The sequence below is a fragment of the Pyxicephalus adspersus genome, chromosome 3 (genome assembly GCF_032062135.1).
Source record: "Pyxicephalus adspersus chromosome 3, UCB_Pads_2.0, whole genome shotgun sequence".
NCBI lineage: Eukaryota > Metazoa > Chordata > Amphibia > Anura > Pyxicephalidae > Pyxicephalus > Pyxicephalus adspersus.
The window spans coordinates 90239635-90260413 of record NC_092860.1 but is presented as its reverse complement, the minus strand read 5'-3'; the positions used below and the strand labels follow the sequence as shown (position 1 = coordinate 90260413).

At 36.3% G+C, this 20779-nt stretch overlaps 1 protein-coding gene across 6 annotated transcripts in view; it reads right to left on the bottom strand.

Moving 5' to 3' along the window:
* Window positions 1-112: 112 nt before the first annotated feature.
* NFKB1 (nuclear factor kappa B subunit 1) overlaps window positions 113-20779 on the bottom strand; it is a 142669-nt gene continuing 122002 nt past the window's right edge. For all 6 annotated transcript variants that reach the window (XM_072405636.1, XM_072405638.1, XM_072405632.1 and 3 more), the window contains 16 exons: window positions 20057-20161; window positions 19688-19779; window positions 18732-18870; window positions 16144-16296; window positions 13076-13156; window positions 11947-12093; window positions 11165-11306; window positions 10616-10730; window positions 9025-9226; window positions 8136-8305; window positions 5756-5858; window positions 4954-5075; window positions 4144-4204; window positions 3366-3538; window positions 2266-2404; window positions 113-1085 (listed from right to left, as the gene is read on the bottom strand). In XM_072405636.1, coding sequence (XP_072261737.1) covers window positions 916-1085; window positions 2266-2404; window positions 3366-3538; window positions 4144-4204; window positions 4954-5075; window positions 5756-5858; window positions 8136-8305; window positions 9025-9226; window positions 10616-10730; window positions 11165-11306; window positions 11947-12093; window positions 13076-13156; window positions 16144-16296; window positions 18732-18870; window positions 19688-19779; window positions 20057-20161 — 2114 coding nt within the window. In that variant the 3' untranslated portion in view covers window positions 113-915. The remainder of the gene's footprint in view (window positions 1086-2265; window positions 2405-3365; window positions 3539-4143; window positions 4205-4953; window positions 5076-5755; window positions 5859-8135; window positions 8306-9024; window positions 9227-10615; window positions 10731-11164; window positions 11307-11946; window positions 12094-13075; window positions 13157-16143; window positions 16297-18731; window positions 18871-19687; window positions 19780-20056; window positions 20162-20779) is intronic.

The following is a 20779-nucleotide window of genomic DNA, read 5'->3' as shown; positions in this document are numbered from 1 at the left end:
TTAAATACAGTGTAAAAAGTATAAGGTTTGGGTAAAAGTTGCAAAAACTACTGAAAATAGACCCTTTATTGTTAGAGAGTAAAAAAAACAAGCTGAAACACATGGACAACCATTTTTGGCTTAATCATTTTATTACAAAAGGCACAATAAAAAAGACATTACTTTAAAATATATAATATTTATACTGTATTAAAATAAGACATAATTACTACAAATGATATTTAACCCACAGCAATATGTAAATATTTTTATAGTTTGATATCTTCTACTCACAACTGTCAAAAACATTATGGAGAATAGTCTGTACTTTGTAACGTGTACGTTATGTGCAACACCCAGTAAGATTCAACAAATATCTTAATTAGGCGGCCCAGAAAATCAAATGGCCGATTAAATTAGTAAGTGCAAAATGGACATTGGTGTGAGACACCTATCTCTTTGGTTGTATTTTCTTTACTATTTATCAAGGTGAGTACACAAACATATAGGAAGGGGAGGGGGGTCATGAAGCAATGTCATTGCATTGCTACCAGGCCCACCCACTTGTAGTTTAAAGGTAATCCCACTTCTAAGGCTTACTGACAACAGTTAATAAAACTGCAGTGTACTAATTTATCACATTCAGGAGCTTAGATACATTCATATGTATATCCCAAGTGCTATTGCTGCTTAGATAAGTTAATATAGAGTCAGACAGAAAGGGTCCCCCATAGCAGTGGCGCAGTCTGCCATTGCTAGTTCTACATCTGTATCATGGTGCTAGTGTAACACATTTAGTTGTTACATTTCATTCATAGAATCCTTTTCTCACCATCGCTGGCATTCTTTTGTACAAGAAGCCTGACTCTCCATTTAGATCCAGTGTTTATCCACACTTTTAATATGCTTAGAAATATAGTCTTTACTGTGAGAGCATCAGTTGTTGCAGATAAGTTCAGATAGAGGGACTGTGTGTTCATTATCTGCTTTCTGCAGTTCTTCACAATATGAAAGGTTCAGCTTTTTAAAGGATGTCTCTACTCCACTGTCACACATACTGTCGTTATACTGCTGCTTATCTTCCTCAGAGGATCCTTGGTGATTATCTATGCCAAAATAAGAACAAAACAATATATAATAATACTGTACATATCAGACAAATTAATCAACCCTGACCTTTAAAATAAATTGTAATATTGTTCATATTACAAGTTTTATTAATTGGCATATATTTTAGGAAAACACTGATTACAACCAAAACCATGACAGACAGGAGGTAAAACATATCATGATGAGGATGTAGGGATGTAAGGGATGCAAATGTAAATACTTCCACATCCTCTGTATCATTTAGGACAACTGTCACCCCTCTCTAAATCCAGTGCATAGTGACACCTGTATAAGGGAAAAGTCAAGTAGGCCCTTCAGTTAGCACTGCCTCCTGATTTTGGGTGTCAGTTTCAGACAGTCATTGGAAGTGTGGCCAAGTTCTGTACCCATTCCAGCATTTTTTTCTTTTCCCTTTCCAGCTCCAATCATCAGCCATCTTGATTGGCAGAGTTGGGATGATAAAACTCCCGTACATGTGTGTCTGCCCCAGGGGGATGTTGTATACCCAGCAGTTCCCGGCAGTGTATGTTTTCTTTTTAAAGACGTTAGTGATCGGGCAGGTAAGTGTGTTTATTGCAGAAGGGATGTTGTCTGTCCTTTCTACAATAATGACTTCCCTAATCTTTTTTTTTTTTTAGCGGAATTATGTTTGTGCTTTAATGCATTCTTTCCAGTCAGCCACGGAAAACTGTATGTGTTCTTGTTGTTTCTATACATTTCTCTTATATAGTATTAGCTTGTATGGGTAAAATATTTCATTCTACCTGCATCTCTGCTGGGTAGTTGTATACATTGCCTTGTTCACATGTTTTTGTATGTATGAATCAAGAATGCCTCTCTTTGCTCTTGTCTACTCAGCACCTTTCTGGTACATTAAAGTACATTCACCCATCTCAATTTGCACAGAACTAGGAAAAAACTACTTTGATAAATTTACTCCTTAGTGTTTTTTAATGAATTAAAATGAATAAAAGTTTGGGTATTAGTTCTTACTATCCCACGCACTGCTTGTAACACTTACTAAAGTTTGACAGGAGAAGGAGTTGCTGCTAATTAATAAATATAAATTACATGCTGCAAAGTTTGATATATTGAGAGCTCTCTTAACTACAACAGCTACAAACACATATTTGCCTCAATCAAAATAAAAAATATCTTTATTCATTACACAATCACCTTGTTCCTGTAAGATTTCATCAGAAGAAGGATTGCTCTCTCGGGGGCTTGGCTGTGACTTTTCAATGATTTCAATAGCTTCTGTGAATGACATCACTTTTAATGCCGCAAGAAGTTCAGACACCGTCCCTCCGGATACCTGCCAGAATAGCAAAGCACACCTGTCACATTAGGAAATTTCATTTTTTTCTTGCCACTGGTGCTCTGGACTTCATTATTATGAGGACATACATTTTGGTTCATTAACATGACATTTTTGGAAGAAATCTGAGAACAAGTATTTAGTTATTAGTGTATGCAATAAAAACATCAGTCATAATCCTATGTTTTACAGTATAACAAAAGTGAATATAGTAGAACTACAAAATTATTATGTGCTTGTTCTTGCTTATACCAGGTTCCACAAATACCTATTGATCCTGCCAACGAGGTCCACTTTTTAAGCTTGATGTAATGGTGTGGCAACCATACTGCAGTGAGAGAGTTATTATTGCAGCCATTGACATCAATGTCGGAGGTTAATATTGTTTCTACAAACATCAATGTGGGGTTTTGATTGCTGTCACTGACACCAATGTTTTAGGACACTATTATTTTCAGGGACACCAATGAAAGGGTTTTACTCCCTCTTTCTTTTCAGTGTCTGTTGGATTGAAATGTTTGTGCTTTGTTGTGAATTACAACCCAACATTTTGAAGGTGCTTACTAATTTGAAGTAATGAATCTCAACACACTAATACAATCTGTTATTGTGCAGCGTGCATTATTAGGTGCACAGTTGAGATCTAACATTTCCAAGTTGACCACTGATATACAGAAAATCTGTCTCCCTTTAACATGTAACTCTATAAGGGAGTTAGGACACTGTCCATCCTGTGCAATCACTAAATTCACACCACTAGAGGTAGCCAGTCTTATTTTGAGTAATGAATCATGTCCCCATGCCCAACTGAGAAGGGTAACTGGCATATCCATAAGTATTTGAAACATGCTGGTCTAGAATTCATTTGTTAAACACAACACAGTATCACACATTCTGTGTACACTCTATAACTATTCCTCATGGAAAGGAAAATGTCAAAATGTAAACGGTTGCTTACCTCAAAATTGTCCAGTAAGGTTTTGGAAGGCAGAGGACTTAACTTGAAAGCATTGTTCAATATTCCTAGACCAAGATTTTGTGCCAAGGTGGACCAGTTCTTGTCTGTGTCGTCACTTTGTAATAATGTGTAGAGCTTCTCTTTTGTCTCCTCGCTCAGGTCTTTCATGTCTCCTACATAAACATACAGGATTACCATGGTGCCCCTTGCAGAAGTAATTAGTAACCGTGACTAGAAAATAGGATTTATTATACTAAAATGTTTAAAATGTAAACCTAGTTCAAGCAGTAAATGTCTCTGTTACTAGGCACAGTATATCATACATGACAAACAATAAACATGCCAAGGTGTTACTATAATTTGATATTAATCATAATGCACTACAAGAAGCTATTTTTCAACCTGAATTGACCAGTAAAATATGGCTATAATAATAATAATATTATTAAACAAGATTTATATAGCGCAAACATACTACGCAGTGCTGTGCTCTAAATAGGGCTTTCAAATGGCAGACAGATACAGACAGTGACGCAAGAGGAGGGGAGGACCTTGGCCCAAAGAGCTTGCAATCTGTTATACAAATTAAGTTGCATACAGATATGGAAACCTTTTTGTAACTATCTATGATTGTCAAAGGTTTGTTTCTCCTAAGATACCTATGTGTTTTTTTGTGTTTTACTGAGTTTTTTTTTACCATAAGTCGAAAATGTACTTTTTTTGCATATACTCTAAGTCACTAACATTTTTAAAATAGTATGAAAGAAAGGTTATATACCTTGTAAGGAGTCAGATGAAAATGTTGTTGTATATGGCTTTCCATTCAGTATCTCCAGCACCTAAAAAAGGACAACAATTGTATGTCACTAGGGCATGTTAAACTATCCTTTACAAACGAAGCTAAGCTTACATGGATTGTTCTCCAGCTTCAAAGCCCAGTGTTTAAAATTTCCATTCATTCAACTTGCTAGTACATACAAAAGCATTTTTAGGGTGTTGCGTTTTTGAGCTGCAAAGTGAATGCAAGGTGCAGCATTTGGTAAATGTTAAAACACTTACAAATGCTCATAAATGCTTCAGTTTAAATAAATTAAATTTATTCTCTAGAGGCACACCATACCTGAATATACTTACATAATACGTAGTATCTCCCACAAATGTCATTGAGCCTACCCTTGCCCATTCAAGCTAAAGCAACAGGTCCACTTTAATCGTTGCACTTGCAGCAGTTTACACTAACCTTCTATATACATTACACTTTTGCGCATAGGGAACATGTAACATACTTCCTTTTCTAATATACACCAATGCTGGTGTTTGGCAGTTCAGGTTTCCAGCATTGCTAATCTGTCATATCAGTGAAGGGAGGGAGTCTTCTTTGCCTCCTCTATAGCCTGCAAGGCTCAATATTGGTATTTACTAAAAAACAGAGTGATCTTGTGGTGTGCCTCCCAAGGAAAACTTAGCATCTCTAGTTAAAGCCACTGAGAGATTTTGCAATAAAAAGCCTAGAAGAGTGAACTAAAAAAATGTCAAATGACGATAGAGATATTTTAATGCAAATAACTGAAGGGCTGCTGCAGCTAACCTCATCGCTGATTGCCATGTCTGTTGGTGTGGTGCCAGGAACAATGCCTTCATCTATTTCATTCTCATCCATGTCCTCAGGGTTGTACAATGGTTCACAGTTTTCAATCAATGAATCTGCACCTTATAGAAAGGTAAAATGAATAAATTTATAAACCTTTAACACTGAGTCACATTTAGATAACCAAAATATCCTCAATCTTTGTAAACAATTTTAAACAAATCGTAAAATCCTTTAATTGCTTCAAGAGTTTTCTATTTGCTACAGTTACTATCCCTGGCTGGCTTACTCTTAAATAGATGTGACACCTATCAACCTCAAGCTGGATCATTCCTAGAAATGTATAGAGAATCGAAGCACATATCCAACTGCTATTGCTTAGTACAAGTAATGTAACCAAGACCATTTGGAGGGGGAGATATATACAGTACAGTATATTGTCCCAGATATACAGGAAAGAGGCAGTGACACAATGCAAAGTCAATTTATGTATGGTACAGCCAAATTTATATATAGAATTAAAGACATAAATGTAACTGTGTGCATAAAAAACCTTCTTCCTACAGTTACATTTATCTATAATACTAAGTAATAGACCAGCATAAAAACAGCATATATATTTTACAAAAGATATATTTTATTTTTTAATCATTTTTTTCCACCATATCCAATCTGCAAAGAATTAAATTTTAAATACAAGCATGTTTGCTACAAAATAGTACAGATCTTCTCTTTATCACCTCTTTATCATATCCAATCTGCAATGATTGGAACTGTGGGACAAAGCTAGAGATAAACATACCTGCTGCTTTCAGCAGAGCAGTGAGTTTTGTGGAGCCTCTGCCAGCTGCTATATGAAGAGGGGTGCTCCCATCATAGGTTGTGCTATCTACACATGCATCCCCCTGTGAGAAATAAAGATAACACATTAAGCAACCACACACTAATAAGAATAACAAAAATAGGTGTTCTTTGTTATAATAGTGCTTTGCCTGTAGTACTGATAGCTTATTGCAGGGGTCAGCAACCTTTACTATCAAAAGAGCCATTTTGCCTCCTCTTCCACTAAAGAAAAATAGTATAGAGCCGCAAAAACATATTATACTTTTACCTGTTACAACAAGTGTGCATGTGTAGGCCTACTTTGAAATAAATTAAACACTGAACTATGCCCCTAGAAGCCTCCAGCTTCTAACGTATCATCCTGTTACATGTAACAGGGTAAATTTTTTTGATGGGCAGAGTTCTTTATGTTCTGACGATGCCTTAGCGATGAAATTTTAAGGGGTGTTAGCCACAGGTGTCCCTCATTTGCAGCTTTAATTTTGTTCACCTGTACCCCCCAATCTTGAGTAATTGGGGTTCAGGTGCTAGAAGCCTCCAGCAATGTGTAACAGGGTAGATTATTTTGATGGGCAGAGTTCTTTATTTTCCGACGATGCCTTAGCGATTCAATTGTAGGTGGTGTTAGCCATAAGTGTCCCCCACTTGCACCTCTATTTTGGTCACCTGTACCGCCTCCCCCCGTTCCAGAGAAATTGGGGTTCAGATGCTAGATGCTTCCAGCAATGTGTAACAGGGTAGATTTTTTGATGGGTGGAGTTTTTAGGAGGTGTTAGCCACAGGTGTCCCCCACTTGCACCTCTAATTTTGTTCACCTGTACCCCCTTCCTGTTCCAGAGAAATTGGGGTTCAGGTGCCTCCAGCAATGTGTAACGGTAGATTTTTTTGATGGGCAGAGTTCTTTATGATCTGATGATAGCCTAACAATTAAATTTTAGGGGGTGTTAGTCACAGTTGTCCCCCACTTGCACCTACATTTTTGGTTTTGTACATCTCCCCATTCCAGAGGAATTGGGGTTCACAGAAGGGGGATGTCATTGTACACAACCATGTGTACACGCCCCGTGGTAGATTTATTTCACTGGTAGATTTTTTTCATTAGAACACCAGATAGGGAATCCCCCTCCTCTGCAGTGTCTTGGGAGGAAGGGGATCCCCCATCAGAGATCTCCCCGCGGCAGCCGAAGGGAGCCACAACAAGGAGGCTGAAGAGCCGCAGGTTGCAGACCCCTGGCTTACTGTGATAATTTGATTATCAGTTCCAAATTGACAATAAAAGCCTTTTTTTGTATTTAGAAAGTAAAAACATATAGTATGCAAATGAAGTATAAATTTGTAAACAGAATATAGGATCTGGTAGAGTGAAGAAGACATAATAGTTGAAATTATGATGCTAAAAGCCTGCCAGCCATGGAGCCTTTATCGTAGCTCCGAGTGTCTAGTTCATACACCGCACGTGGGTGGACAGCTTCTGCCATATTCGGCAAGTATGTACACAAGTGCCCAGTGGTGATAATCCGTCAGGGATCCTGGACCTGGATCAAACAAGTAAGTCTGTGCCTTAATTGGTAAGTATGGTGATCAAAAGAATAAGCACAAACAAGCAGTACAAATACAATAAAAACCCTATGCAGGAGTATTCCAAGGCACAAACAGTCAGAAGTCAACAAATTAGAATCTATGGCATGAGAAGTCAGACAAACCTGGTCATGAGCCTGAGTTTACCTAAGCATTGCTAACCTGAAGTGCAGCAGAAATGGTTTAGGCCTGATTATTGCTGTTATTATATATTGGATTCGTAGCTACATTTGGACACTAATGGTTTTGAATTTTGGGTACAAAAAGAATCCTGTAGCTACAGAATGGAGTTCCTATTCTAGTTTTATGTTGTAAAAAGCACAGTCACTACAGAAATGATCTACATACATATCCAAATATCTTACCTATCTACATATGATGACTGAGGGCCCCATCATTACTCACTATTAACTCATGACCATGAATGATCACTGAAGTTTCAGATTTAAACTAGATTACACTAATATGTGTCATACATTCATAACAGAAATGTCCCCTGTTGTTTGATTACACAACTCAGAAGTATATCCAAAGGAGGACAACAGGTATGCCATTGAGGAGTGTGTTACTGATATGTGAATTAGATATTTACAATTATTATACATAGAGAACTGATTGCAAAGTTTTTTTCAAATTGTAATGTACAAACACCATCAGCACACAGAAAAAGCATACAATGTGGATTGGTTTTTTAAAACTTTTCTAAAGTAGCTAAGTAAATCAACAAAAGTCTACTTGGTATAATTCAGATCAGGACTCACCTCAAGAATAAGACAGCCTGCCAGAGAGATGTTGTCTTGTTCCACAGCAAAATGCAGTGGGGTTCTCCCTGACTTCTGCTCCTGAGAATTCACATCTGCCCTCATGGATATTAACTGTCTGAGGCAGTCCATGCTGTTTGCAATCACTGCAATGTGGGCTGCGCTTAAGCCTAGGGGAGAACAAAGAACTGGTATAGTTTGTGAAGCATTTCCTTTTTGCATTTTAGAGTCACAAATTTCATTATTTCTCCCATATTACAAGAAGGTGTAGAGACTTTATACTGTATATATAGTTACAGTGTATAATAATGGTTACGAGAAACTTTCAATTGGCATTTTTGACAAGCACTGTAGTGGATTATGGGTGGTGGAAAAAAGTTTATATTTAGATGTATTTAGAGTAAATTTTTGGGGCCTGATTTATTAAGTCTTGGAAGGATACACTTTCATCAGTAAAGCTGGGTGATCCATCAAACTTGGAACAGATCTAGTCCAGAATTGAAAACATTTGGTAGCAAATGACTGAAGAAATCCATTTTAGGTTTGTTGGATCACCCAGCTTCACTGATGAAGGTGTATCCTCTCCAGCCTTGGAGAGCTTTAATAAATCAGTCTAATATTTTAACCCGTTATCACCCCACTTAATACTGGTATACCTGGCTGCTTTAACAATTCCAAAACCAACAAACAAAGCCAAATTTTAAAAATAATGAATAGGGCCCTAGGGGTTCCTTTCCCTTTTTTTCTTCTCTTGCTTCCCTCAATAGACCATTGAAAATGTGGATGCATGGGAAGACATGGTTCTTTTACACCCTGAGTTTCCCGTAGTTACAGGGTAACATACAGTACATGTTTATAAATAAAAGAATGTACATTCTTCCTATCTTACCATCATTGTTAGGAAGATTAACAATCTCTGTAATTTTTTGGTGTTTGAGAAGAATACCAAGGGTGGTTGCATCTCCTTCTTTACATGCAAGGTGCAGGACTGAATTTCCATTACGGTCCAACATCAATGGATCTCCACCTGCTTTTAAGATCTCCTCAACTACATCAGATTGACGAGTAATGACAGCCAAATGCAAAGGAGTCTACAAATGTACAAAGAAAATATAAGCATAGGTCATGTTCTGTACTGAGCAGAAAGGTTCATAAAAAAAACTCAACCAACACTCATACAAACCTAAATGGAAAAATGTAGCCGTTTTTGGGCCAAATCCAAAAGGTGAAAAAAAAGCATAAAAACGGCCACTACCTAGACTAAATAAGCATGTTCCCAACCAGTAAGCTGCAAAAGAGGAGGAGTGTGTAGCTTCAAGTATAGATGAAACACATACTACTCATACCATCTGCCTAACAATACTAGTAACTAAAAGATTGTAAATGTGGAACATATAAGAGCCACTAGGTACTACTGGTATAGTGTTTAGTGGACCCACTGTATAAACAGAATTGATAGCCATCTAACTACTAATATGTCATTATACAAAAAACAAACAAACAAATGGCTGTAGTCACTGGGCTGGTCATATCAGGCACAGACCTAAATCCAAGGGATAACCAGTCAGACTAAACTTGTCGATCAAGCACAAGTCAGCATTTTAATTAAGCATTCCTGTATAGGGCAAGTGAGTAGTGCAGATACCTAATCTTAGGTAGTGATTATTGATGTCTCCTGCCAAATTGCTGTAGGTAAGGATCCTTAATTTCCTAGTCAAGATCTAGTCAGTGATCTTTCTATCATACCCTAACAATTCTCTGATCTTTAGCAGTATAGCCTTGCAGCCTCATGTATGCGTGTGTGTCACTGGTTCTCCTTGTAACTTTCTGAACAATTTCAGAGCAATGTGATACCTGATGAAGGAATTTTGGCAAATCCTAAATGCTTTCATTTCTAACAACTCAAGTTAGCCTACAAGGGGGGTCACTTAAAGTACAAACTTGCAACACAGAGCTCACTCACATATATCTGGTGTAATCAAAAACAAAATTATGAACCTTTGGGCGTGTTTTTCATGCATCACCTTATCTGCCCTACCTTTAGGACTGTCCTCTTTATAAACTAAGATCTATTGGTGGTTGCCAGTTCTCTTTCAGCTTGAAACATTGCAAATGTGATTTGACCATCTTCCCGTATGCCAAGGCTGTCATGAATACATGCCCTGGAATGCTCCACCATCTCAGCCTGGGCCTAAAATACAGGACTGCAAAGAGTGGTGCTGTCATTGCATCAACACTGCTCTTTGCTGAAGACCATTCACAACTACTGAAGGAAGAAAAGGGAGACAAGATGTCCTGTGACTGGTCAGAAGACACCAAAATATAATGTGTTAGGAGGATTAAAAAAAGGCAGGTGGTGGAAGAGGGTATGGAAAATGAAGATGTGCTTTAGGAATCCCCCTTTAATTGAGATATTATTTGACATCTGAAAGTTGCAGCTGCACTTCTTCTCATTCTGAGCAGATAGAAGAGTTACATACCTGATAAAGATCATTTCGCACATTGATAATATCTTCACATATGATCCCAGAGGTTATGTCTAGGAAGACCTTAACCAGTGAAGCATGGAGGTGAATAACAGAAAGATGAAGGACACTGTGAACAAAACAAACATAAAGAAACATATAGGGAAGCTGTTGTATTAGAAACATACATTGGTGATCTTTCCTTCTGCAAAATGCCTGCTTCTTTGCTGTCACATTGACTCAAACCTTAGCATTAATGCCCTGAAACAAAATCAGGGTGATTTCTCACTTTACTTTCTACATCCACATAATGGTTCAGTGACTATGATTTCAGGAGAGATATATGCCATGGCAGCCTACATATTTCTCTTATAACAGGTTTACATCTATCCCACCCAGTATTAAACGACTAATTTACATCTATGCGACAGCAACAAAAACTATTTTTACATCTATATTCCATTACATTTATTAAAACACTGATTTGTCAAAAAAAAGTATTAATGGAGACTAAACAAGGGAATAAAAAAGTGAAAAAAGGCACAAAAGTAATTGAATTCTTACTTATCCCCATTTTCATCCTGAGCAGCTGCTAGGTGTCGCTGTACTGCCAGTAGCATTCTTACATCACCTGTCACAGCATAGTCAAAAAGGGAAGCAGCATGATGCTTAGCAACTTGCATGGCCTTCTCCAGGAAGCAACAACCTGTGAATATAACATTCTTGTAACGCAACAAAGCTTGTGACAGTTGAAAATGTGCCATGAGTAGACATAATTGTAGCATCTGATACTGTCTGTGTTGTGATATAAATGTGAGGTGATCACGTACGGTGTAAGGACTGAAAAATCTGAACTTTAAAATTTAACTTTTTTTCTGAAAATGTCACATTCGCACCAAAACTCATCTAGCCTCTCTAATTGTCCACTTTAAAAAAACTAAATATGAGATATAAGCACCCGTGGCATCAGTAATCATTTTTTAATACAGCAAACCAATTATCATTTCATTGAAGGACGCCCTTAAAATAATTAAATGAAATGTCTCAAAAGCTGTCAGACACAGGTACAACTGTACCCCATGTGATCAGGAACCATGCTGAATATTCCAAACCCATTAGAATAGATAAAAAGATGTCAGATACAGGATTGCGGATAAGAAAACGTAAAGGCATTTGTTTCTTACTTGGTTTGTGAAAGTTCTATTAGGTAGACACCAAAAGGAACAAATACAATAATAAAAACCTGATAGCAGTTAAAAGTAGTAACCATTATACCCATATAATTAGCAAAAAGCTGATGTTATGGTTTAAGTTCTTATTAAAAGCAGCCCAAGCTTTCTATTTACCTGGTACTTTGCAGATATCTGCTTCCTCTCCTGTAGCTTCTGTTTGCACATCACCTCCTGTGACTAAAGCCTCCAGGCATTTCTGTTTGTGCTGGGAGCAAATGTCTTCAGTACCTTCTAGTACTCCTTCACACTGTGGTTGTAATACTGAAAAGTATATCAAGGATTTATACATATTATCAGCTGTCCATAGTTTATCAACTCTTAGCAAATTGAAAACCGGAGTATGGTAATTTCTAACAAGGGAGAACGTTTTACTGATGGTAAAAGATGTTTTCTACTAAGATGGTTGTTGTTGCATGTTTGGGAGTAACAGAGTATTTCTTTAAAATCGGCTAAACACTCTATGGTATGTCTTTGTTATTGTAATGGTAAAAAAAGGAATTCTTTTTGAACTATGTTTTAATTTTTTGGTTTGGTAAATTCCAAAAAATTGCATCAAAATATAATGATTTATTGCCCCCAAACATGTTTAAAAAATGCCCTCTCTCAAAGTAATTCTGGATATGATTTAATCAAGTTTTTATTAGGTTAGGATTTAATTAAATATTTTTAAGTTTGATACAGTGCTAGTTTCAATGATCCCATAATATTTCTCTGAAGCACATAGAAGGACTAGCTCAAGCCTAAACTAAAAAAAAACAAAAAAACTGGCACTGGTATTTAAGTTTCACACACAATGTTTTCCTAAAATACATCAAATCTGCCATCCATCTGCCTTTACCACTATAGTATAGTATATTTTTTTAATACCTTACTTCCCAACTCTTCCTTCTCTTCCTCTTTTTTTTAAACTGCCTTGACAACATTTTTACCATCTAGTTGCCATTGTCTCACTCTTCCTGCACTTTTTTTACCTATCCACTATTCAAAACACTCATTTCTCCCCACCGTTTATCCTACATGCCACCACAGATGCCTTTTTCTAAATCTACTGGCAGTGAACTAATAAAACAATTCCTATCTCTAAGTGCCATGGCATGGTCTGGTTACCTTTTATATAATTACTAGTATATTACTGTGCCATCTTGTATATCTTTCTGAACTGCTCCACAAGTTACCCACTTTATGAAAATAATGTTTAAAAGATACTGTGTGGCTAGCATTAGTTAATAAGTGTGTGCAATACCTCTGTTGGAATTCATTGTGCCAACGTGAAAATTTACCCCTCCGTAATTACTGGTGTAGTTGAATGTAGTATAGTTGTAACCTAGAAAGAAGATAATGAAAAAATATACTTTACTGAAATACTTGTTTTTCCTGTATTCAAATGTCACAACTGATAAAGATAATTAAGTATAGGTATATATCTAACAAGTACCAAAATCTTCTAATCCCTTACTGTACCACTTGCAATACTTAATTTCTCCATACAAGTTTGCTGTATACAGACGTTTCCCAACAACCAGATAATGAACTTCCTATGTATAATACGAATATTATGAAAACAAGCCAGGACAATGCAATTTTTTGTGCTATATCTCTCTGCAGAGGGATGATTAACATCTGTACTTTTGAAAGTACAGTATATGATTGCATTTAAAAAAGAACATATTTTAAACTGCTTTGAATATATAAAAATGTTGGTTTCTAGAATTATATAAAACTAATAAGTCTTTGGCTATTAACCACGCTGGTCAGAAAATAAATAAAGGGTTGCCATTGCTGGCATCCTGAAAATGTTTCATGCCTGGCTGTGTCTGGTTTGATTTTTTTGAATCAGTGAATTGGGATAAGAAAGCAGCAAATAAAAAAACACAATAAAATCCCATGTCTCTTTTTTTTCTCATAACTTATCCAAAGCTTTGACAAGACAGCTAGGCAATTACTATTTTCAAAAGAAGACATTGATGCAATGCAGCAATAGCATTAGAAAAAAGGGCATCCTACACAGTTCAATAACATTTCAGTTATAATTTTTCTATTTTAAACAATGTTGTATGTGAAGACACAGGATGTCTTTCTTATTTTTAGTTTCTGTGTCTATCTGTATGACCATTTTAAGGTATACCAAAGAAATACCAAATCCACTAGGTTTATTGCCTTTCAACAAGAGATTGTTGATCTTTGACGTGTTTAGTCCTCTATGGATGCGAGAGAGCTGCTCTGTTTGAGCTGTCTGCCCACTCACATGTAGAAAGTTCTGCTACTACAAGGATATGCTTTGAGTTGCATTCTTCATTATGTGGGAAGGCTATGTTTTATTTGGCCTTACCTTTGCCAAAGTTAACAGATACAGCTGCCAAATATGAACTATTTAGCTAATAAACAATTCACCTGTACAGAATGAGTGAACAGAAACTCTTCTACAGTCTGTCCTATACAATCCCAACACAAAGCTATTCACATATTGGGTGCAGAAATCTGCTTATCACACAGTATCACACAGAATGCACAGCATGTGTCAGTTACAGCACATGTAACACTTTAGACCTTTCTTGTGGTAACCACAGGTCACTGCTCTTTGCAGAATGCTTATATAGAAATCAGCAGCATGGTGGCTCAGAGGTTAGCACTTTGCCCTTTACAGCACCTTTCCAGGTTTGAATCCCAGCCACCATCTGCATGGAGTTTAAGCATGCTTCCTGATTTTATGTGGGCTTCCCCTGGGTACTTTGGTTTACTCCCACATTCCAAAAACATGCATATAATTAGATATAGTATTTTGTACATATTTTTACACTAACTTCCTCTGTTAATAAGATTATGTGTACTAAGCCAATTTTTCTAGTACTTATAGCTTGCTATATAAATACTAATATAGAGCACTTGACAAAATTCAGCAGCAAGAGGGACGGCACAGACAGGGATACAGTTTCTCATTTTCATAAAAGGTCAAAATTTGCAGATTAGTTTATTCTGCTTAGGTTTATAATTCTGGAAAAAGAAAATTAGAATTTGTTAAGGGAAAAGCCAACAAAAATGTATCTACACCTGTATACTCTTTATAGATTGTAGGCTTTATAGACATTCTGTAGGCTGTTAAAAATAAAGTCTCAAAGACACAATGGAATATGTTACTTCAGTGAAGCACATGTTTCTGGATAAATATTAGTCAGACTGTTGTACTCTTGTAAATTAAATGCTATGGCCAAAGATCGTACATCGTACAGCATGTAATGATTCACAAACAAAAAGAAATGGTGCATTCCGGGATAATTTTGTAAAAATAAAGAATGCTAATAAAACAAACAATCTTGTGTGAACTGTAGAGCTCAATTGTAGATATGCAGACACAGATCAATTGTAGTTTCTGTAAAGACAATAGGTATGCTTTAAAGGCATCTTAAATTTCAGGCGTTGTGATCCCTGAGATCACATTCATAGCATACAAATTAATTTCCAAAATATTTTCAGTCGTCACATACTTGCATGTCACAGCTTGCTGAGCCAAAGTTAGGTACAGCTATAATAGCCAATCAGAAAAAAATCCTTTTCATGTTGAGTAATGTGCAAGTCATTGTGGAAAGGTTATTTTTATTGTGCATTTTTAAGTAGCACAAGCTACAGCATGCAGCACATAGTAAGATCATTGAAGAAATGCTTTCAGTGGTTTGTAACTCCATTCACATTACCTGCAGCCTTCATTACTAGGATTCAATTTTACCAGCAGCTTAAGTAGTATCAAGCTACTGTGTCCAGGAAAAGCAGATACATCTTTATGAATAGGAAAATGAAAGGCAATATAGATCATGTGAAAGAGTACTTTCTAGTCATTCAAATAGTGAGTGACAAATTATATTGGCCCTTTGTAAACTGAAGAAAATTTTCTATTAAGTGGTACTTCGGTATGTTGAAGATGTTTTGCAGCCTTTCAAGCTGCAAAACTTGCAGACTCCATGCAGATAGTATCCTAGCTGAGATTCAAACATGGGACCTAGTGCTGCAAAGGCCAGAGTGCTAACCACTGAGCCAACCATGCTGCTCTACATTAAAACTATCAACTACATATGCAGCCTGCATTACAAACCTGTACATTTCAAAAACCTTTAATTGCCCTTTGTTACACTTTTGCCTTAAAATTAAAACAATAAAAATTCTTAAAAACATTATCAAAAAAGAAATTGAAAATTAAAGTCCAGAAAAAATACATTGCATTTTCTTACTTTAATCTTAACCTGTTTTGTGTATTTCTTTTAGATCAGTGCAATAATCCATTAATAAACAACTGAAGTTGAAATATATGGTTATACCCACCACTGCCAGATCCAGATGCCCCTGCTCCACCATACATACTGCCACCACCTCCTCCGCCACTGCCGCCGCCTCCAGATCCCGCTCCGCTCCCCCCAAACCCATCAGAAAAGTTGGGCATGAGTTTTTGACGTTTTCGAAGAACTTCTTCTTTGTCTAATTAAAAAAAATGTTGTTTTTAGTAGTACTAAAAATCTCAAAATTAAAACAATGCTCTATTAACTGTTTATGATTGCTGATGTTTGTCTACACAACCGGTCTTCTGAACAAAACACCTACAATGTGCCAGGTACATGCCTAGGCTTGGGGTGAGATGACAAAGCATAGGAGAAATGTTTTTTTTTATTCATGATAAGCAAAATGTGTTTTTACTGAAAGTTGAACTTTCTGTAAAATAATAACAACTCTGTTCATTCTGTAGTAAAATCACAATCAGTGTTGCCAGCAGCTCTGTGGACAGGACATGGGTAGTTTTGAATCAACTAGGCTTCAACTACTGCTTTTGGAGTAGCTACAGCAACAGTTTTTTTAATGGAAAAAAGGTTTAAACTACACAAATGAAAGAGCAGTAGTCAACCTTAGGTGGAAACATTTATACCTATCTGCAAATCCGCAATAAAAGAGAGTACTTACCTTCTTAATGTGATCCTGCACTAAAGTTAGCAAAAAAAAAACAACCATACATTTTTGGGAATGGTAATCTTTTTTGGTTTCACACAAAGTAAAGTGGTTTCCCCTACTGATTTTCACATCTCTAAAGGACACGGCTATTAAATTTTTACACAAATTCTGCAGTTTGTTTCAATAAGGAAGAACACAGTTTGTTGCATATAATATCTTTCTACATGTTGATATGTTATCCCACGATATCCCAAAATCTTTTACGGAAACATCTCTTAACCACCTGGCCAGTAAAACCCGACCTTGGTTCGGGTCTATCGATTTTGCAAAAATCAATAAACCCGAACTTTAAAAATACTCACCTTCTCCCCGCAGCTCCTCCGGACACGTCTTCTCTCTTCTATCCGGCGAGTGCAGTGACGATCACCGGGATTTTCCGGTGGCGTCGCTGCATGTGTCCGTGCGGGCGGGAGGCGGGGCGGGAAATTTAAAATTTTGTATTGAGTTCTTTTGCATTGAACTCAATACAAAAAAGCTGTATTGAGTCCAATACAAAGAAATCCTTATATAATATATATATATAAAATTGTATTATATATATATTATATAGGCTACTGTACGGGTACATTACATTATACACTATTTTTTTTTTTAAACTTTTTTTAAAGATTTTTTTTTTTAAAGATTTTTTTTATGTTTTATAAAAAAAAATTTATTAATAAATTTATACCATTTTGGACATATTTCGGTGAGTTATGCAGTAATTCAGTGAATTATAAGTAATTATTGAGTAATTCGGTGAATTATAGCCTACAATCTAAAATAAATTTCAATGCAAAAAATTTAACACTTTTTGCATGGAAGTTCAGAAAGAATTAGAATACCCGGCGTTTGCGTAAGCGTCCCTCTGCGATTCCTGATGGTGTCCGTGTATGCGCCCGTCGATGGGGGTGGTAGCGGGAAATTCAAATATTTTGTATTGGATTCAATACAAAGTCCTGTATCCAATCCAATACAAAATAATACAAGATATATTTATGTGGTTTTGTCTATAGGTATGTGACGTTGGACTGTTGGACACTAGGCAGGTGTTTTAGAAAAATATATTACTATACAGTATATTGAATTATTGCATTTTCAGTATTTTTCATTTATTTATGTATTCTTGTTTAAGCTGATTTTTGTGTTTTTTATTTAATTTTATTAAAAGTATTTTTTTTTTAACATGATTGTGTGTTTCAAACATTTTTTATATTCATGATATCTACTAGACCCTTGTTAGGACATATTTCTGTAAGTTACAAGTCTACAATTAAAAAAAAAAAATTCATGAAAAACAGTCTACCGCTTTTGGTACAGAAATCTAGACATCAGTGTAACGCCCAGGTGGTTAAGGTATGTACACATGCTAGATAATTGTTAGGCTACATACCCGTCAGATGATTCTCACCTCAGGGTTAATATCAGACGAGAATCTCTGTACAGCCTTTGTCCAACGTCATTCATGGATTTGCCCAATGCAAGTGAAGGAGAGAGAGCGTAGCGGAGTGCCACTCACTCGTTCTCCCCCCTCTCTAGAGCAGAAGGGCGCTGTATGTACAGCACTCATCCATGCATCTCTCAGTCTTTTGCTGAATGGCTGAGAAAAGAAAAACCTCAGGCAATCACAAAGCACTAGAGGTCAATGGGGAGTCTTGTCCTCATTTAATCCCTAGTGCCCGGGGATCTCTCACTGTTAGTATGGCTGTGCTCATGGCTGTGCCCCTTGTACCAAGGGGAAAATGGTGACATTTTATTGACCTTGCTCACTCACTGAATCACAATTGCTTGAAAGATATTATCACACATGAAATAAGAAAACTGGTTACACCCTTTGGCACGTACCCCCACTAATAACATTTAAGGATAAGAAACGCAAAACTTTTTCACATTGAATCTCTAATAGGTAACTCAATTATAAAGTTTCTTACCTTTAATTTCTGGATAATACAGAAAAGGTTTCGGCTCACTGGTCTCAAAATCAGATTTTCTCCGAAGTTGAACAAACACAGAAACAGGTTTTATAATATTGGGATCCCTGTATTTGGGAGTTTTAAATACGATGGCAAACTACAAAGAAAAAAACGAATTAAAAAATCATTACTTTTAGGACCTAGCTTTTATCTGTCAACTTGTTTAAACCTAACCCAAGGCAGGTATAAAAACAGAATTTTATCAGTTAGATATCAATTAAAATATATCATAAGTATCTGAACCTGTGCTTTTCCCTTGCTGGCAGTTTAACATAGTATGCTCATAAGAGGAAGAGACCTTATCATTGTGCTTCTGGTCTTTCACAGTTCAGTTACAGGCCACAATAAAAAGCTAAGGTTTGTTCTACACAGACGTTTTCCCCAGCATTTAACCTGAGGCTTTAAAAGCCCATGTTTGAAAATATTATGCATTCCAATACGCTAATCTACACCAGGACGTTTTCTTCAGGCCCGTTTATGAGCTTTATCTTAAACGTTGCTTGCAACAATTATAAAAATAAGTTGTCTACATGATGTCAAACGAATGTTCTTGATTGTGAATGTTGCTCCTTTAAATTTCATTGTGAAAAATTATGAAAAGGCAATGCTTGTTTAAGGTGTTCAGAAGTCAAATGTTTGCATTGTGTGGAAATTAGAGATGAGTGAATGTGTCCAAAAAGTTTAATTTTTCTGAAAAAAAAGTTAAATGAAAAGTACAGAACAAAATAAAAATGCTTGCAAAGGTGTTATTTGCCACTTTATGTGAATATCCAACATTAGCACAGTGAATTACTTATGAACATACCTCATTATTGTCTGTTTTTCCTTTCAAAGCAGTAAAATCATTCGAACTAAGGTGTGAACTGAAATTAAAATATTTACTAGTTTTAGCTTTAGCTTTAGATAGTACCTACCTGCCTGTGAACATCAGTAGGTGAAAAGTCCCCAAATCCTTCCCAGATATGTCCATTCTCATCCTCTTCATAAAAACGTATTTGAATGTCATCTACAACAGACCAACAAAAGAACTAATCAGGTAAAAAGAGATTGTGCTTTCTTATAAGATGAGGTCAGGCTTGTGAGCTTTAGCAAGAATATTCCACAAGGATAATGAAATGTTGAATTAACTAGTAGTGAATGGATGATCACCAAACATTAACTCCAGTTGTATCTTCCTGGTGCATGTGTTGCAGCTGAAGCCAATTTCAAGGCAAAAACTTGCAGAACAAATATTTACATAGTTGCAAATATATACCATATATAAATCACAAGGCTACACATACCCTTTTGAACTTTGTCACATAGAAGATAAATCTCTTCTCCTCCTGTCACACAGCCAGAAGTTCTGTCCATTCTTACAATTTTCAAATTAGAAGCATTTGGAGCTTCTGCAAAAAAAAAAAAGCCAATAAAATAGGTAATTAACCAGATAGGAAAAAATGCTGATTCTTACTTGGTTAATCAAGGCATTCATGAAGCACCATATATAGTATATCAGTTCACTCAATAGTTCTTGCTTTGAGTGAGAAGAATTCATTTTGCTGGCAACATAAACAGCTCTGAATCTTTAACTGTCCAAGTAACTCTTTGTTCAATTGCATGTATACTATGAGATAATGATACCTCTAACTGGTGTGTATGTGCTGAAAAAAAAAGTTATTTTAAACAATCAAACACTGAAAATGAGTAAGAATTTTCTACATAAACCGCAGCTTTGTCAACTTTGCCTATGACAAATTTAAACAGATTAGCTACAACCCTGACAATGCATTGTTGTATGTATCCCATGGGGTAAGAGCAAGGTCCACTGCACATGTCAGTACTGACGTAATATATACTTTACAAATGTCTCCAGACAGTCTAGAGCAGCCTTTCTCAACCTTTTTAAAATGAGGAAACATTTGAAATACCTTTGAAGTCTTCATGGCACGTCTGCTATAATTAGCAGTGTTCTCCCCAGCCCCTTTAAGCTGGGCGCACCACCTGGCACTTTTCAGCAACCACCT